Source organism: Salvia splendens, chromosome 1 (genome assembly GCF_004379255.2).
Source record: "Salvia splendens isolate huo1 chromosome 1, SspV2, whole genome shotgun sequence".
NCBI classification, from domain to species: domain Eukaryota; kingdom Viridiplantae; phylum Streptophyta; class Magnoliopsida; order Lamiales; family Lamiaceae; genus Salvia; species Salvia splendens.
The window spans coordinates 7,957,798-7,978,271 of NC_056032.1; the positions used below are offsets into that span (position 1 = coordinate 7,957,798).

At 35.0% G+C, this 20,474-nt stretch overlaps 2 protein-coding genes across 3 annotated transcripts; both read left to right on the forward strand.

Moving 5' to 3' along the window:
• The first annotated feature begins 653 nt into the window (after positions 1-653).
• LOC121811295 (protein PIR-like) lies at positions 654-14,687 on the forward strand. 2 transcript variants are annotated; one of them, XM_042212128.1, is made up of 30 exons: positions 654-951; positions 1,044-1,116; positions 2,345-2,409; positions 2,589-2,666; positions 3,100-3,219; positions 3,302-3,372; positions 3,816-3,908; positions 4,697-4,766; positions 4,906-4,970; positions 5,407-5,602; positions 5,702-5,853; positions 6,015-6,108; positions 6,256-6,468; positions 6,715-6,926; positions 7,136-7,283; positions 7,617-7,785; positions 8,246-8,322; positions 8,709-8,879; positions 9,042-9,118; positions 9,197-9,299; positions 9,506-9,625; positions 9,696-9,839; positions 10,539-10,688; positions 11,141-11,284; positions 11,879-11,966; positions 12,327-12,457; positions 12,775-12,982; positions 13,472-13,644; positions 13,930-14,136; positions 14,247-14,687. In XM_042212128.1, exons 1-30 carry the CDS (start codon positions 898-900, stop codon positions 14,439-14,441), a joined length of 3,861 nt encoding a protein of 1,286 aa, XP_042068062.1. In that variant the 5' UTR covers positions 654-897; the 3' UTR covers positions 14,442-14,687. The 2 variants fall into 2 exon arrangements, with proteins under 2 accessions (XP_042068062.1, XP_042068068.1); XM_042212134.1 differs by lacking the exons at positions 654-951; positions 1,044-1,116; positions 2,345-2,409 and having other exon boundaries at positions 3,309-3,372.
• An 847-nt stretch (positions 14,688-15,534) lies between these two features.
• LOC121795190 (ubiquitin-fold modifier 1-like) lies at positions 15,535-17,734 on the forward strand. The gene is made up of 4 exons (XM_042193656.1): positions 15,535-15,714; positions 15,815-15,912; positions 16,391-16,423; positions 17,458-17,734. Exons 1-4 carry the CDS (start codon positions 15,626-15,628, stop codon positions 17,526-17,528), a joined length of 291 nt encoding a protein of 96 aa, XP_042049590.1. The 5' UTR covers positions 15,535-15,625; the 3' UTR covers positions 17,529-17,734.
• Positions 17,735-20,474: the final 2,740 nt, after the last annotated feature.

Below are 20,474 nucleotides of genomic sequence, written 5' to 3' on the forward strand. Positions count from 1 at the left end.
ATTCTTCCGCAAGAGCACAATACCCACATCTACGTTATTGCGCAAGAGTATAATCAATAATCTCACAATTCTATTATTTAATTTATATAAAAACATTTCTACAATATTAAAATGAATTAAAAATATCCGAAACACGGTTACAAATTACTAAAAAATTAAAAATTACATAATTAAAATTTTAAAAATTAAAAATTACATAGTTAAAATCCTAAAAATTAAATATTACATAATTAAATTCATAAAATTAAAAAAACTCACTACTCGTGGCCGAATTTCGCCCAAATGTGTTGGATTAGGTCTTCATGTAGCTCAATGTGGGTTTTGTATTGCGCATTGTGTGTCTTGTTTTTATCTTATCGCGCACCGTCGTATGCACACCTCGGCGTGGGGAGACCAATTGTGATCCCAATTGAAATGTTCGGGATTCAAAAATTCGAAAGATAATGTTTATGACTAAAATCTTAAAATGATCATATGTTCAGGACCAATTTTGGTCTTTTACTCTAAAAATAAATTGAAAAACACATACTAACATAAGATGTATCTTAATCTTGTTTTGAAAAAATAATGTTAGAAACATTTTTTAACTACTATTTAATACTAACACGGAATGCTTAAAATTCAAGAAAAAAAATGGCATAATAATCATTCTAACTTAAAATCTGAGCAACCTAAACGATCCTTCCTGATGCCTAAAATTCCGAACGACTTTACTGTCTGAAACTATATTACCGGATTGACTGATTGTACTCTACGCTTTAACAGCAGTACACTCACAAAATAGTAATTGCATCCCACTACTGGTAGAGTGCTGAGAGATTTGGTAATTGAAGCTTCATTTCTTCTGCTCAGCATTTAGAATAGCTCGGAAAGTTTCGGTCCTCTGCCAGATCTCTCATGGCGGTCCCAGTAGAGGAAGCCATTGCCGCGCTGTCCACATTTTCATTAGAGGTAATTGCAAATTCAGTTATTATAGCGTTGTTTTTGCTTTAATTGTTGATTTCTGTGGATATTAAGCAAATAGGAACTTCAATTTGGTTTAGGACGATCAACCAGAAATTCAAGGACCTGGATTTTGGGTGTCAACTGAGAGAGGTGCAACTATTAGTCCAATTGGTAAGTTTTATAATACTATTATTTCCTTAAAGGTATGTGTGCTACAGTTAGATGTTGGGTTTTTTCTTTTTTTTTTTTGTTCTAGAGTGAAACTTAGATTCCGTGTTTGTACTGAACTTTTTTTTTATTCCATGTTTGGGACTCATGCGTCTCTTTTTAATGAAACGCATGACGATTATGCGTCTTTGTGCAAATCACCCGGTCGGGTGTTTTGCCACTTGCAATCTCACAATTCGAAAAAATTGAGAGACGCATGTCCCTCATGCGTCTCTCACAAAGACGCATAATCGTCATGCTTTTCATTAAAAGGAGACGCATGAGGGTCATGCGTCTCTCCCAAACACGGAATAAAAAAAAGTTTAGTACAAACACGGAATCTAAGTTTCATTCTAGAACAAAAATAGAAAAAACCCGTTAGATGTTTTTGTGTAATTTTATGCAAAATGGTTATGTGTTTCCTTTGTTAAATTCATGTTAATTGAATGGGAACTGTGAAGCGAAAGGGAAAGCAAGACATTCCTTGTTATGGCGCACAGTGTGCCTCAGAAAAGCATATTTTACTGAATTTAGGTGTTTGTGTCAACTTGATTTCATGCAGAACTTCAGCCTATGAATTGCAGAAAACATCAAATATCTGAGAAGAACTTCATAATCATGCCTAGATAGGTGGTACACAATGTAGAGCAGCATAATTATTTTTGTGGTTTCAAGTATTTTCTAGTATAAGCTAATAGTTGGAAATTGGGTTATAAATGGGCTGCCGCTTCGGACAGAACCAGGGGTTGGCTAAATTTAATTCTTGTACGAATTGGTTTAAACATTTTCTTCTGACACACAGACTTAGTTTGTTGATTAAAAACTCCAAGCTAGTTCCAAGATGATCTAGACATAAATAGATCAAGTAGGTGAATGCTACTTTGTCTTTTTAGTGTGAAAAAGGTACCCTTGAATTATATGCTATCAACACTTTCAATCTGTTTGGTTAGTAAAAACTTAAATTAAGATAAATTCAGTTCTTACTTCTTTCACTGTGAAAATGGAGCCAAATGAATATGTCCACAGTAAGTGCTTTCTTGGATCACCTAAAGGGTTTTTGCAAATCCTGTATCCTATCTACATCTATTTTTTTTTGCAAATCTTGTTCCAAAACTTTTGCATGTTTTTGCAATCAAAGCCATACTTAACAAGTGGTACCTTTCAATCTTTCATTTCCACGTTCTGATTGCAGAATATAGTGATGTTTCCGCCTATCGCTTATCTTTATCCGAGGACACGAAAGCCATTAATCAGCTGGTATGTCAATTTACCATTGTATATCCTCTTTGTTGAATAATTCCATAATTCTCAGTATGATTTATCTTTACCTTAGAGGCTTAGACTTTGTGAATGCAATCAGACTTTGTTCTTGCGATTTCCACTCTGTGATTGATTTTTCATGACTATCAACTGGTAACTTTTGTCGATGGTTGCAGAATTTGCTTGTCCGAGAAGGCAAGGAAATGGGTTCAGTGCTTTATACATATCGGAGTTGTGTTAAAGCCCTTCCACAGGTCAATTGAATCACCTTTGACCTCTAAACTACTTCTATTTTTCAGTCGTGCTTTCACATTGGCTGTAAATCACGCTTAAGATCTACAAGACTTATCTTACAAAATCTTACCTAATAAAGGCAAGAAAAAGGAAATTAATTGTTGTTCTTACACATTTTGAGCATCATATTAAGCTAATGAATTGAATTACATTATCCTTTTGATTCCTATTTTACTTCTGTTTTTCATTTTATATATGCTATAATGGATGAGAGAGGCTCAAGTAGGATAAATGATTTGAATGAGCTCTGTAGTTCCTTAGGTAACTTATGTTTACATGGGTCTGATACAGAAAACCGGTGTGTGCCACCTTTAAGTCACACTATAAAAGAATGTGCTCTTGCTCTTCATGTTTTACCTTATGGCATAATAATTTTAAGTGCACTCATGGCAGCTCCCAGATTCTATGAAGCAAAGTCAGGCCGACTTGTATCTGGAAACTTACCAAGTTTTAGACCTAGAGATGAGCCGTTTGCGCGAAATTCAGCAATGGCAAGCATCAGCTTCATCGAAAGTATGATTATAAATTACCACCTATTTTCTTTTCATAGTTTTAGTTCTTCTTTGGAACATGAAGATGATTTATCTTCATACAGCTAGCAGCTGATATGCAACGTTTCTCTAGGCCAGAGCGGCGCATCAATGGTCCTACCATAACACATATCTGGTTTGTTGATGGCATCATTTATATTTAAGTTTTTATATTTGGTCAGTTTTACTTATACATCATGTGTGATAGCAATTTGGTTAAAAATGGGAAATTTAAGCTATTCAACGTTATATCACCTGTTTCATATGCCAGATTTATTTTCTGAAGTAAATTCCTTTCCTGTTACTCTACTTAGGTTGGTGTTTAACTAGGTTGACCAATGATAATTTGAACAGTCCTCTTTTATGTGACAAATCTCAGTAAAGTAATGCTTCTTTAGGTGTTGTTATAAAAATTGAATTCTCTATTGCGAACAACATTTAGCAATTCAACCAGTTCCTCATATTCCTGTTACTGTAGCTTGTTGACATCAGATATTGAAAAAACTCAACCTTTTTGTATATCTTGCACATTATACCTTATCTGGAAAGGTAGTTAGCTAATTGCATGATTCATTGCAGGTCTATGCTGAAGTTACTAGATGTGTTGGTCCAACTTGATCATCTAAAAAATGCAAAGGCTAGCATTCCTAATGACTTCTCTTGGTACAAAAGGTATACCATGCATTATTCAATGGAAAAATGTAAATTTTATGCTTTTCAGTTTTTTACTGATTCTCAATTCTGTATCTGTAAGTATTTACATTTTCTGTGCTGCAGTTATCATACAGGAGTAAATTTATCGTGCAATATTAACGGGAAAATAACTTAATATCTTATGTAAACAGTGCTTTAGTTTTATCCATTTTATATGGGAGTAGTATCTTTTATTCATGAAATTTTGTTGAAGTGAGTTGCCCTATACATCAGTCACTATTCTCTTACATTTAGATCCTGTTTAAATACTTGTTTGAGAACATAAATTGTCACGGTTCTTGATTTAGATCCTGTTGTCTGGATGGTGACATTGCTAATTAAATTATGTATGTTTCTTACTCACATATATAAGTATCTAATATGGGGAACATATAATTTGGAACGAAAAAGAATGAAAGAAAGAAAGAGAGAAAGAAAGACTTGACAACACACACACTAGGTTGGTTGTTAATGTGCATTGCATTAACTGGGATAAAAGAAAACAGATATCGCTAATTTTTGAATGAGCTGTGATGGGGAATCGTCTGCTAAGCTAATTCATCATAATAAGTGCTACACTTAAGCTGTAATCTTGCTTTAGCTTGAGTTCTTAGTTTACTATATTGCCAGATTCTCTTTTCAGTATTCTCTTTCCACTGATTTTGTTCTTCAGTATACTCTTTCATGGGTTTATATATATCTTCACAACTTTCACTAGAGTTGATTCAGTTGAAGCTGCTAAACATGCATTTGTATTTAATGATCAGGACATTTACACAAGTTAGTGTGCAGTGGCAAGATACTGATTCAATGAGGGAAGAGCTGGATGACTTACAGGTGAGAGACCCACTTTTCATTGTCTTGTGTTTTTTCTTAAATATTGTGAAAAAAATGTTGTTTTGCTCTGATGAACTTTATTTGAGAAACTTGTTTTTTTAAATATAAATAATACGTACAATATTATGTATCTTGACAGATTTTTCTCAGTACGAGGTGGGCAATTTTGTTGAATTTGCACGTTGAGATGTTCAGGGTCAACAAGTATCCTTCATGTCAATATTTGATTATTTTCTTGTTAACATATCTTCACAATTACTGTTTTAAGTTACTCCTAACATATATATATAGCTTGAGTCACTGCCAACTATGCATACTCCACATCTTTTTTCTTTCGCATAAGAACTGTATTTGAAAAAAGGACCATCTTTTTTCTTTTTTTTTTCAAATATACTAAAGCAATTCCTTGTTAAAGCCATTTGCTATATCCTCGTTAGTTTTTGACGGAACCGTAAAAAAAGGACCGATCCGACGACGATTTCATTTGTTTAAGACTCGATTTTCGAAAAGTGAATGTTCTGGACCAACTTCGTATTTTCGCCATATGTTTAGGACAAAAATAGTACTTTACTCTAGTTTTTCCTCAAGATTATATATTGTTTGCCTACATATGCTTTGTGAACCCCTTAACTGGCAACAGTGTTGAAGACATCCTCCAAGTTCTCATAGTTTTTGCTGTTGAGTCACTGGAGTTAAATTTCGCCCTTCTCTTTCCAGAGCGTCACATCCTTCTCCGTGTTTTGCCTGTTCTTGTTGTATTGGCAGCTTCATCAGAAAAAGATAGCGAGTCTCTGTACAAGAGGGTAAAAATCAATAGATTGGTCAATATATTTAAGGTACAAAACTGTTCACATATCTGTTGTCTGCAAGTGTTACCTATCACCTTTCCAGTTCGTTGGTATACGATTGTAATGAATCAATCCATATTTATGTAGAATGATCCAGTCATCCCTGCATTTCCAGATCTTCATCTTTCTCCAGCTGCGATACTAAAAGAGTTGTCAACATACTTCCCAAAATTTTTGGCTCAAACTCGATTTCTCACTCTTCATTCACCCCATGAGCTGCCACCTCGTGAAGCACAAGAATATCCTTGAAATTGTATATAGATTTTTATAAGACTGATCTGTTGTTTAATGTCTTGACTATAATTTCTTCTTGAGTCATGCACTCTTTTCCAGAAAAATGATTTATATGGATACATATGTTCACTAGCGACATGAGTAATAGTCCCTTGACTTCATTTACTTATCAGCGCCACTTTTTAATCATCAACCACATTGGGGCAGTTCGTGTGGAACATGATGACTTCTCCATTCGTTTTGCTTCTGCCTTGAATCAGGTGCTCTCTCTCTGTCACACACACACACATGCAAGCGAACCTACCCCCACCCCCATCCCCTCTCCTTCAGTAATTGATTTAAGTGCATTTTGGTCTTCTCTTATTTATGTCATGCTAATTTTTGTTTAATCATTTTCCTATTTGCAGCTTGCTCTATTAAAAACAATGGATGGTGCAGATGTGGAGTTTGCAAAGGAAGTCAAAGGAAATGTCTATGATATGGTTGTTGAAGGTTTTCAACTCCTAAGTAGATGGAGTGCACGTATATGGGAACAGTGTGCATGGAAATTTTCACGACCATGCAAGGAGCCTGTTTCCACAGAGTTGCATGAGCCATCATCTTTTTCTGACTACGAGAAGGTCTTACTTGACATTTCTTTTTTGTTCATCTGAAAGAAATTCAGAGTTGCATATCATTGTTCCTTCTATCCATAAGCTAGAAATACAACATTGGTTTACGCACTCACATCATTAGGATCTACCGAGTCCACACCTGTATGTAACTTTTGTTGGCATAAGTTAAGTAGAACCTGAAGAAATGAAACCTGAACCTTTTCCTTTGAAGTCCAATAATTTCTCAAACATAAGTGCTTAATTGTGCTGTAGGTGGTAAGATATAATTATAGTGCTGAGGAAAGAAAAGCCATGGTAGAACTTGTGAGCTACATCAAGGGAATTGGGTCATTAATGCAGAAGTCTGACACACTAGTGGCAGATGCCTTGTGGGAAACTGTTCATGCTGAGGTCCAAGATTTTGTGCAAAATATACTTGCCACTATGCTGCGGACTACCTTCCGTAAGAAGAAAGATCTTTCTAGGTACAAATTTCATGATCTTGATTTTATAGGTAAATTTGGAATGTCAGACTGCTAAAAGCTTTGGTTACTCGTGACTTTTAACCGCATAATATCAATCAATAGCCATGTTGAAAATACTCCCTTGTTTCACTTCAAAATTTTGCCATCATGAAGACCTTTATTATGAAAAGTTTAGCAGGTTTTTGGGCTCATCAGTTTGTTATTTGCAGGATTCTTTCTGATATGCGTACCCTTTCAGCCGATTGGATGGCAAATACAAGCAAACCTGATTCTGACATGCAAGGTTTCCAGCATGGAGGTGAAGAAAGTAGAGGAGCCTTCTTTTACCCAAGACCAGTGGCACCTACAGCTGCGCAGGTTTGTGTTTTCATGTCTTATTACATTGGTTTGCAGATGAATATTGCACAGCTCACATGAGTCTTTACCTAAATGGAGCTTTGTGACAGAAGAACATACTTTCATGTTTAGAGTAATCAAAATAACTGCATAGATACATTCATTTTTCCTTGTATCATGCTATCAAATCAGTTAAGAACTTTAGGTATATGAAATGACTTGTTCATTCTATCCATGCATGCGTAGAGGTGTTTGACATAACCATCCTTGCTTGTTTAATTTTACCTCTTTGAATACTTTATGACCATGAACTAACACAGAATTTTCTCCATCTCATTTCACCTGCCAATCCAGATCCATTGTTTACAATTCTTGATATACGAGGTGGTGTCAGGTGGAAACATGAGGAAGCCTGGTGGTCTTTTTGGCAATACTGGTTCTGAAATTTCTGTCAATGATTTAAAGCAGTTGGAAACATTCTTCTACAAGCTTGGGTTTTTCTTGCATATATTAGACTATACAGGTTTTGTTAAACATGACCTGTTCAATTAATTCTCATCTCCTGGAACATATATTTATGGCATTGGAATCTTATTATTACTTGTAACATTTCATGAACAACTGAAAAATATCAAGTTTAGACATTCTATATCTTTCTATGTGAAACACGACTTATTTTCAGCATCATTAATGTATCCCAAATAACAGCATCTTCCTGCTTTTCTTTAATGTGGTCTTTCAGAAAATCTAAATGTGTAGATGTGATTACATTATATATTTTCTAGTTATGCATTGACATTGCTGCATGTCCTGATTAATATCTTGGCCTTAATAGACATATTGTTGGTTTAAGAAAGTCAATATTCAATCATTTAACCTTCTTTACCATCATGCATTATATCTCTCATTTTATACCATACAACACTATTACTTACCATGCATATCCTCGCTATACTTGGCTAACCACTGTTATGTTTTTGCAGCGACTATTGCAAACTTGACAGATCTTGGTTTCTTATGGTTCAGGGAATTCTATTTGGAATCTTCTCGGGTTATCCAGGTAAAATTCTGATGGATATTTTGGAGAATTATAGCCGGGGATTGGTTGGTAACATTGTTCATGTACTTCGTATAAGCACCCATAGCACTGGTGGTGGATGAAGATGACTTCCCAACAATTCTCCTAAATAACTTAATCGTTGTTGTCTCTGCACATTAAAATCAACTATACAAATTATTGTGTGACTCACTCATGTTTAAATCTTTGTTTCATTCTGTGTGATCATGTTAACATGTCCTTTAAAAATATTTATAACATATGGTTCCCAAAGTTGGTCTCCAATTTTTTGAATATTACTTGTATTCCAGCTAATCCGCTGTGAAGAACTGTTTTTGTGCTTTTTTGCTCATGGATATTAAGAGAATCTATGCATAATTTTCCTGCAGTTTCCTATTGAATGTTCCCTTCCTTGGATGCTGGTGGACCATGTAATAGAGTCTCAAAATGCTGGTCTTCTTGAGAGTGTATTGATTCCCTTTGACATCTATAATGATGCTTCTCAGCACGCACTTGTAGTTCTCAAGCAACGATTCCTTTATGATGAAATTGAAGCAGAGGTAACTAAATATAAACAAGTCAAAGTAAAGAGTTCTGGGCTATGTTTATATAGTTGTACCAGTTACTATACTGCATTCAAGCATTTTGTACTGTATTTTCATGAACTGTATTCTGCATGAATGTGCATGCTTTAGAGAGAAGGCTTCTATTTCCTTTTTCAGGTGGACAACTGCTTTGATATATTTATAGCAAAATTATGCGACACCATTTTCACGTACTACAAGAGTTGGGCAGCAAGGTTTTTGCCTCAACCTTTTTACATATAACTTTCTGGACAGATTAAATCTAATGGAAATTTTCTTTTTCATTTTCAAAGTGAGCTGCTGGACCCATCATTCCTGTTTGCCTTAGACATTGGTGAGAAGTTTTCAGTTCAGCCTATGAGATTCTCTGCATTATTAAAAGTTACTAGAGTGAAGGTAAGAAAATATATGTTGTATCCTCTTTGGTCAGTATGTTACTTTTCTATTGTTGACTGATCCGTTTATCTTCTCGGTTTTCGTGTGAGGTTGGCTTCTCTGCCAGAGTGCCAGTTATATTTTACAATTGTTTTCATCGTCTAGAAAACTTGAGTCCCCCTTTATGTATGTACGTTATGCTAAAATTGATTTTCCATGGTGAGCAGTTGCTTGGAAGGACCATCAACTTGAGAAGTTTGATCTCTGAAAGGCTAAACAAAATGTGTCGGGAGAATATTGAATTTCTTTTTGATAGATTTGAGTCTCAAGATATATGCGCTATTGTGGTGAGTGTTCGGTGAAAAACTTTGCATGTGTTAGCTAAATTCCCTCTCTAAAGGACCACCTCGATTTCAGGAATTGGAAAAGCTCCTTGAAGTCTTGCAACTTGCTCATGAACTATTGTGCAAAGATCTAACTCTTGATTCATTTACACTCATGTTGAGTGAGATGCAAGAGAATGTATCTCTTGTTTCTTATTCTAGCAGGCTTGCAACACAGGTAGAATTATGTGCTTATTGTTTTCAGCTAATCTTCTTTCCTTATATTTTGCTTAGAACATCCAGATTCTCTTTCTATCAAATTGTGTCAGGTGAAGGTTTCCCATTTATAACAAATAGCATTGTTGCTTCTGTTCAAGGATTGCTCACCTTGTTGTCTCATGAGTCATGATTCACTTTGTCTGCCTGAGCAGTATTTTGAATGATTGAGTTTCTTATTTGGCATCTTATGCTCAATCCGAAATATTGGAATGTTAAGATAGTATTAGCAGTTCTAATTCATTTCAATATGAAGTGTTGGAATTTGTTCGATTGCATGTATCACTTAGCATGCCAATGGGTTATTGGCTAAGAGATAGTTAAATAAATTAAATTCAAATTTCTCCATAACTCCAACAAATAAATTATATCCAAATTTCTCCATAATTCTGACATTTATGCGACGTTGAAACTCATCAAGTAACCAATTGTAACTGCAAGCATTTCCATCCTCCAAGTGGCAAGGGGTGAATGCTACTACATTGATTCTGGTTGATGATTGTGCCAATATGTATATCATGTGGCACATTACCGGACGTCCGGACCATTGTTTCAATTGATGACTGCTACTACATGGATTAGCACTTGTTTTGTTTTTTTTGCCTGATCATCCCGATACTGCAATTCTAACAAATTGCTTGCGTAACTTCTGGACTTTCAGATTTGGACAGAGATGCAAAATGACTTCTTACCCAACTTTATCCTGTGTAATACAACTCAGCGCTTCGTTAGATCATCAAGAGTGCCTCCTGTCCCTGTTCAAAAGCCATCAGTTCCTCAGGCAAAGCCAAACTTTTACTGTGGTACCCAAGTAAGAAATTTCAACCCATAGCTATTAACAATTTCCTTGCCATGTAATCTCTAAATGAACTAATTCCGTGAAGCATGTGCACGATGATCATAATATCTCGTGTTTTAAGTTATTTTAAAGAGTAGGTCAAATGGTACTTTAGTCTCATAGAGTTCTTTCGTTTCAGTTTCAATTACAAGAATCTATAAACCTGATAAAACTTGTGATCAATGTGACATATTTATTTATTAGTAATGCATGTATTTATACACGCACACATATGCTTGTTTATTGTTTGCTGTCCTTCAAAATCTAGCTTGACTATGGGTGAATTATGGAATTTAGCTGATTGTCATTTTTCACTAAGTTTCTTCACAATTTTTTGGTTTCTGATGTATTGCTTTTATGTGTGTTTGGTGCTACTATCCTCTTCTTATTCACTGACTCCACTTTCATGTGCTTGTGACTCAAAGGACCTAAATTCTGCACACCAGAGCTTTGCTCGATTGCACAGTGCGTTTTTTGGTATTCCTCACATGCACTCCATCGTCAGACTTCTGGGGTCCAGATCATTACCATGGCTTATCCGAGCACTATTAGATCATGTGTCAAATAAGGTTTGTCTTATCCTCCTTAAACTTTCTTCATACCCCCTCCGTCCCATAAAAATATGGGCATTTCCATTTATGGAAAGTTATCCCAATTTATTACCCCTATACATCAAGTTATTTACAACTTATACCACCATTAAAAACACTAATAATTATGGGGTCCCACTATCCACTAACACTCTTTAAACTACCCTTCTCCTCCTCTCTCTTACTTGTCTTAATTCCCGTGCCATATCATATGCCCATATTTTTATGGGACTGGGGGAGTAATTCTTAGTTCATGTTGGACAGGAAATCATAAAAAATATTTTCTTTGATTTAATGGCACGATTTCATGTATGCTTGGTTTGTTCTCGATTAGACAATTAGAGTTAATAGGCCTTATATTATAAGTTTGATTTAAAAACTCTTAATTTTATCTACCACTGTCTTGCCTAACTCTCTTGATTACTAAAAAAGATGTAATCGGTTTCTAGTAGTTTACCATGTAAATGTTAACATAACATTTATAAAATCTTCTGTTACCACAATCAGGGCTATCTTCTGTTTATTTATTACTACAAGTTAGTCGCATTTGATATTTCTAAATTTATTTTGCAGATCACTTATCTTGAACCAATGATCACTGGGTTGCAAGAGGTTCTACCCAAATCTATAGGACTGCTTCCTTTTGATGGTGGTGTATCAGGTACATGATGTATCGAGCATCATTCAAAAGCAAAATATCCTCTGCATTTACAATTCATATCTTCATAAATATAATCCAGACAAGAGCTTGTGGATAATGCTTTTCCTTCACATTTTTAAGATAGTAAGAGCTTTCTTTGTAGTGGTCCATTGAATTTATAGAAATGCTACATTTTCTTTGTTAATAAGCAAAGTGAAAAGCAATTTGTTTTGTAATAAAAATGTCGTTCTTGTCTTTGAAAAATATCTAAAATATCTGGGTTCTGTGAAATCTCCCTGCTAGATAAGTAGGAAATATTCTTGTCATTTCTCTCTCAGGTTATGGAACCTTACTTTGTAGGCATTCTCGTCATTTTTCTAGGTTGTGTCAGGGTTGTTCAGGAACATCTTAATTGCTGGCAGTCGAAATCAGAACTGAAACTTGAGGCTCTTCGTGGAATAAAGGAAATAGGAAGCATCTTGTACTGGATGAGTCTGCTTGATATTGTTCTGGTGAGTTTCTATGGACTTGGCCATTTCTAACGAGATCCAGGAGATTTACTGAATTATGACGAAGCGTCTAAAAGATCAATCATTGGTTAATTGACTAAATATGAAGATCTATAATACTCTTGCCAATGCTTTACCTTCAGGTCCTAGACCTTGGCCTTCTTGATTCAGCTCTAATTCAAGTGCGGTTTTTTATGCAAAATCCCAATGTACATGAAAATGTCCATTTGCACTTAGATACTTTAAATAGTTTAAATACAAAAAATCATTTTGGTGACAGTGCTTCTAGCTTATACTCTTAATTTCACTTTACCCGACAGAGAGAAGTAGACACTAGCCAGTTCATGCAAACCGCTCCTTGGCTGGGTATAACTCCCGGTGCGGAGGGACAAGCAATACAATTCCAGGATGGTGAAGATAGCCCTATCATTAGCCTATTTAAATCGATAGCAGTTACAAGTGTTTCAAACCCTAGCTTCCCAAATTCATCATCGTTCAGAGTCCTTTCACGACAAGCAGAAGCTGCTGGTATTTATTTCTTTTCGATCTCTTCATCTTCTTTACTGTGTATCAGATGTACTGATGGTTATCGAACCATTGGAAAATGCATGCTAACTAGTATCAGTTTCATAATCTGAAAAACACATTAAACTCATTCAGTTTTCGAACTCAGCATAATATCCTTTATCATACAGTTTACGCCTCATCATCTTCATCTGATGCATAATCATGATAGCATATTATCCTGTGACTCGATAGCAAAGCCAGGAGCCTAATACTACATTTTTAACATGGCTGATCTCTCATACACATATAAGCCAAATGGACGCTTTAATTCACCTCATGGCAGAATAATAAGATGTGAACATTGAAATAGATGAGAGTAGACAATGCTCCCCAACAGCTTTGATGGTATCGAGTTTGTTCTATCTTTGTTCTTGGTTCCCTGATTAGCATATCGTTGTTGTTTTTTTCTTCTGTGATTCTTTATAATTTGGTTTGTAAACTTTTATGCAGACCTGTTATACAAGTCAAACATTAATGCCGGGAGTGTGCTGGAATATTCACTTGCTTTTACGAGTGCAGTGTTAGATAAATATTGTACTAAATGGAGCGTTGCTCCCAAGACGGGATTTGTGGATATTACAACTTCAAAGGACTTCTACCGTATATATAGTGGCCTCCAAATGGTAAGAAACAGTTCTTTTGGTTCTTATTTTCGTACTTGCCATCAAATATCTGCAACTTGGTATGTTATGGCATCACATTAGTAACTTCAATAAAGTTTTTTTGTAATCCGGAAATCTTAGAACACAGGAGCATCGGTACGAACAGTTGGAAGACATGATCCTTTCCTCTCCTGATATTACATGATTATATTCGATAGTGGGAGGCTTGTACTCAATCTGGAAAATTATGCGACGCAAATTGCTTCCTTTCTTGTAGCTGCATCTCACTGTGTTATTCAATTGCAGGAATACCTACGCGAAGCTGTTCAGGTACAACCAGGCCATCACGGAATGCTAGGGGATTCAGTCGCTTGGGGCGGCTGTACAATAATATACTTGCTCGGCCAACAGTTGCATTTTGAGCTGTTTGACTTCTCACATCAAGTCCTCAACGTTGCAGAGGTTGAGGTTGCATCAACTACATCAGCCAATAGGAATTCACACTTCCTCCAAGTATGAATTTCTTTCTTTCCTCTTCTCCTTCATTATCTCGGATTCTTGCAGCCCCACAAACACACACACATGATTTGTCTGGTTGCTGACCGGTGTTCCTTGATGAAAAGGGCTTCGAAGGCCTATTGGAAGCCATGAAGAAAGCAAGAAGACTGAATAACCATGTGTTCTCAATGCTGAAAGCGCGCTGCCCATTGGAGGACAAGCAAGCTTGCGCGATCAGGCAAAGTGGCGCTCCATTGCATCGGGTCAAGTTCGAGAATACTGTATCTGCCTTCGAAACATTGCCTCAGAAAGGTGCCTGAGCATACCAGACTCTCAACTCCAATCTTGTAGTATATGTTGTTGTTTTTTTCATCCTTATTTTTAATACGCCAATGTAATATACTTATACCCTACTTCAACTTAAATTGTGGAGTATGATGTCTTCATGACTAAAATGTTTGGTCCAAATGTATGATGTCAGGAGCATGCTTCGGCGATTTAAGACGGGAGTTTGTAGATTTGTTTGTTATCTAAACTGTAAAATTTACAGATGTTTTTTAGGTTGAGTTTTGTCTCATGGGTAAAACTGTAAATTCAAAGAACTACACAGAATTGATTATATTAACAGAAGAGAACAAAATTAACGGGGAGTGATATAAAGTTTATTTTTAATTTGGACTTTTAAGATATTTTACATTAAAATTAACTCATGAACATTAATTAATTTAAAATAAATTAATATCTTGCATACTTCTTTTGCAATAATTTAGGAAAATAATAACCTTTCAAATTAAATAATTACAAATTTGAGAAAAAAGTATTGCATAATTATTTTCAAATCAAGTTGAAAATTATGTGTAAATTTGTCACAAGTTTTTCATATCATTTCCTATTTTATTACTATAATTAATTGGTAGGATTATAATCCAACTGAATTAAAATTTTATGAACATTACATATCTTTGTTCTTAATAAGTAATGCCAACTTTAATTACATTTTCCATTTATTTTTATATGTATATCTTAAAAATAATTTAATAAGCTAAGAGGTGTTTGGTTTACAAGATTGTATCCGAGATTAAATTTGTAGTGTGTTTGGTTCATGAAATTCAGCCTCATAACTTAATCCTAGATGGATAATCATAAATAATTAGTCATAGCTAACCTTCTATGACTAAAATAATATCGCAACTCAATCTTAAATTGTATCTTGATAATATTTTATTTTGGAAACCGAACACCAATATAAGTTATCTTTTTTCTTAATAAGTAATGAAAACTTTAATTACATTTTCCATTATTTGTACACGTATGTGTTAAAATAATTCACGGACACGTGGTAGTTTGTTATTGGCCGGGTTATGCCCCTGGGCGTATGTAGCAAGCAGATGATATTCAATATTTAAATATTCACAAATTTTTCTGCTAAAACTTGTCAGAAAACAAAGCTTTATTCAGCTAAAATTACTGAGTAAGAAGAAAAAGAAGGTTAAATACGAAAGAGATGGCGAGCGGTGGCGCCGGCGGCGGAGGTGGCGGAAAGGTTTCGTTCAAAGTTACACTGACCTCTGATCCGAAACTCCCATTCAAAGTGTAAGGTTTTTCTGAATATTTTCTGTTGATTATATCATGATCTGTTATCGTAGTTCTTAATTATCTTATTTTTTCTGTAAAAATTGAAATAAAAATATAGATTTAGCGTACCGGAGGCAGCCCCTTTTACTGCAGTTCTGAAATTCGCTGCCGAAGAATTCAAAGTGCCTCCCCAAACCAGTGCCATCATCACTAATGGTATGTTTTCTTTTTCTAAATTTTTATAGGCTTTTAATGAATTTTCCTAATTTCATACTTTCGATATGGACTTCTTGTGTCTGTAGTGCTTCGATAGAAATTGAAAAATTGAATATTTTGTGAACTCTAATTTGATCCCTCTCCCCTTTTAATCTAGGATTAATAAATAGCAGATCATGTAAATGTACAAGTATTTTTGTGACAGCTGAATCCTCAAGTAGCCAGAATTGTATTCGATGATGATGATATGGACAGATTATACATTTGTCTGCAATTTTAAGTTTGATTTATCAATCTATCATTGCATATTTTGGTAGTTCCCAAGTAAAGATCACTGTTTGTTTAGAACAAAAAAAGAGGGAGTTATTTAGAAGTTAAATTCGCTCTTAACTCTTATTTGACTTTTACTTCCCTTACACGTGATTTCGAATTTAAGAGTTTGTTTCTTTTGTATGTTTAATCGGTGTTACTTATGCAGATGGAGTGGGAATCAATCCTCAGCAGAGTGCAGGTACATCATTTCGACTTCACTATTTAGCTTATTTAGATATATGATCTCTATTTGTTTTATGTGTGATGTGTTTTATTATTTTGAGAGTGATTGGAGATTCGTGTTCTTAATGGCTATGTAGTAATGTATATTGTGCATCAGCTTATGATTCTATGCTCCAATTTGTCGTCCTTATGACTATGATGCAGCAAGATTTGTTTCTTGACCTCTGTTTCTCACTTATCGATGCAACTGGTGTTGTCATTTCTTGACATTTGCATCTATTTTTTTCAGCGATGCTGTTTTAACATTTTTTATCTATACCCGAGTTCTGACCTACCAACACCTATTATCTTCTTTGAACCTATAATAGGAGATATTTCTGTATTTAGCTGCAGCTTTGTTAAGACCTTGATACCGGCTCAATACCGTGTTTCCTTATCCTTAGGCATGACCTATTGTATGTGGGGTTTGTGTAGTAGCAACTGAGTACATGTCTACTATACCTATTCCACTGTACTCTTCCAAGCTCAAATTGCTTTACAATGATTTCATACTTCGACAAAAATATCTATTCAGAGTTCAGACAGATTTAGCTAATTTTGACACCTAAGTTATATAATTTGGTGGTTGTATAAATTTGACCATTGTTTTGGGCTAAGCTAGGGCACCTTACCTTATATGCTTACCAATTTGGTGCATGAACGTGGATCCAGACGCCCTATGGAAAGGGGCTATCCGAAGGTGTACCCAAATGGATGCCACCAAAAATGTGGGCCAAAGGGGCAGCAAATGGATAGTGGGCCTTGTATATGGGTTTGCTACCCGGCATGTGCCATCCGTGGGCATATGGATCTAAAGGGGATGGATTGATATGAATCCCACATTGATTCCACATTAAGGTGTGGAAGAGCATATAAGTGAGAGCCAACTATTTACTTTTAACCATAGTGTTGACCTAACTTATATGCTTATCATATCATGTGTATAGTGTACATATGTTGAGTTGATGCATGGTTTTTGCCTAACTCTTCTTGTGTGAACTGATTTCACAGGAAATGTCTTTCTTAAACATGGCTCAGAACTGCGCTTAATTCCCCGAGATAGAGTCGGTGCCTGTATGTAAGCTTGCGCTCAAGTTTTAGATGGGTTTCCCCTATATGCATTTCAATATGTATTCTACAGACACAATCCTCAAACCGAGTACTGGGAGGTTGCTTTCTCAATACCAGTCTTTTATTTTCTTTTACATATAGAAAACATCTTGAGTTTAATTTTCAGGATTGTCTTCCGTGATAATTGATGAACCAATAACAGTACTGCTTTTCATTAGTTATGTTTCTCTTATTTTTGCTTTGCTCAAGTTAATTCTGATTTCATGATCTTTATAGAGATTTCCAGATAGGTTAAATCTTGATTCTTGACCTAAGTTTCTGCAAATAAAGTAACCTGCTCCGGCAACCAAAAAATGGGGCTAATGGGTGCGACACGGGTTTGAATAAAAGTGAACGGAGTGCTACCTTCGTCCTGCATTAACTGTCATATTTACTTTTCTGCACTCGTTTCGTAAAAATAATAATAAATAGTTAAAGTCGATAAATAGTAAAATAAGAGAGAGAATAAGGTAGAGAAGAGCATGGATGTGAGTGTTGTGCTCTTGCCTAAGAACAGAGAGTAAAAAAGTAATAAAAGTAGGTTTCGGTTCACATCCGTGCTCTTTGGGAAGAGCACGGATGGGGATGCTCTTAAAGCCATTGATGCATGGTGAAGGTCCACAGCTACTACACCCTTGTCGGTTGGTACTAAAAGTTTGGAAAAATATTCATTAGATTTAAATCTCAACCTCATATTTTGTGTTAGAGACGAACAATAATCTGCATCCTGTCACCTCTTCAGTACAATACATTGCTCCCTCTCCTCAACCTTCTTGACACAACTCCGAAAAAAGTTCTTGTCGATATTGATGATGTTTTCTATACACCCGAGCAGGTATGAAGGTAAAATATCGGGATCGGAAAGGTGGTGGAAGTGTGATGAGATCACGGTGGTAGTACTCCTCCTGCCTAACCCTCCACCCTAGTGGTTTTTGTGATAACAAAAAGATCAAGGTGGTAGTACAATCCAAAAATGTTTAATCAAGAAGATAATACTTGACACGTCCTTAAAAAATACTCCATTCCTTAAAATTATACACTTTCTATTTTAGGTAAAAAAAATTCTCTCTAATTGACATATTCTTCACCAACAATATTTCAATCACTTTTTTATAATATATCTCTTTTACTTTATTAATTATGTATTAAAACTTGTGTCGTTTCAAAAGTTGCTATTTTTAAAGGATGGAGCTAGTGTAGATCTAGCTTTTTTATGACATATATCTAGTATGTCTACATGTGCCTTTTCTTGGAATAATTGAGTTGCTTGAGAGAGTGATACTTCAAAAGTGTATGTTGTATTTTGGGAATCCACTTATTTTTTTTTTCATTTCTATAGTAACTAAACTTGGATGAAATCTCTACCACTTGAGGAAATTAAAGCATATCATGTGCTACTATGTTACATTATTCCACTTATGAGGCAATAAAACGTACAACGCTCACAACCACCCACAATGGAGGTGAAGCTAATTTTTTTTGCAAATTATTAAATACAGTAAACCGAAATACCGAATACCCCAATATTGGAACCTGCAGCATTCCATTCACCTTTGGAAACCACAAAAGTGGAATTAAATGAAAACCAACACATAAAAAATCAAGAATCAAACAAAGGATTTGTGGTCCTTAAAGTGTATATGTGTTGTGGGACTCACTATTTCTGCTTTTGTGACAAGGGAGAGGGAGGGAGCATGCGCAACAACGCTTCTTGTGAACGTACCGACGTGCTCTACGTCACCTAATCATATCAAAATTATTCAAAAATACATCTCTAAATGGTTATATCCCTAACAAATCAAGATCCTAGTATGAAACGACTCTACATTTCCAGAAGCTCATGTGGGGCATATTTATTCTAAAAGTTTGATGAAAAAGAAATATAACTCATATTTAATTATGTGTAGTTGGCTTTGCTATTTATTTGACTCCATGGTTTTGAGAAGGGAAATAAAGTGACAAAATGGATCAAGTGACCAAAAAGTTCAAATTTTTTTAGTGAAAATCTAGCAATTCCGCCGTGAATTCCGCCTTGTCACAATCCCATATAGTTTCACATCCTATTTTAATTTTATAAGTATGATATTTGTTAGTGCACATAACATGTAGTATAAATAAAATAAAAATGAAGAAGGTGGTGAGTTACAAGATTCTTGGCACTCTAATGCACATGTTTATGAATTCATCAAAATTGATACTGACTGTTGCTATTATATTTGCATGACTTAAGATGTTCCATTTCCAAAATTGAATATTTTAGTAGTTTGAAGTGACCATGACCAGGGTGGAATTCATGGCATAATATTATTAATATACAATCATTTAATATTTTCCCTAAAGATACCACTAATCAAAGCATAATATTTTTTGTTTCTTTTTACTTTTTGAACGAAGGGTGGTGAGTGGAAAAGACCCATAGTTTCAGAATATTAATTATATTTTGATGGTGACAAACAAACACAGCCAAAATGTATTATAAAGACAAATAATAATAAGGCCACATTTTCTCATTTATTAATAAAAAAATTTTGGTCAAACTCCCTCTTCCAAAAATCTTGATTCCAAACATCATTCCCATCTGGCCAACAAAGACAAGAGAAAAACATCCTAAATATCTTCTTTTTCATCATTAAACTTTGAATATGAAATTTATGATTATACTCGAAATTTGTGACTACTAATTTTTTCATTATTCCAAAACTTGATATAGACCTTCATAGTTAGAACACGTGACCGTAATAAAATCATAAAGCATTATTAAAACTCCACCTCTGAAAACCAAAGAAAGTTCAAGAATCTCTAACCCAATCATGCACCTATTTAATTCTAGTTGTGTTTTTCTCTTTTTAAAGATTAATTCTAGGTTTTAAATATAACTAATTAACTAATTAATTTGACTTAATCCCACTGTTTACTGA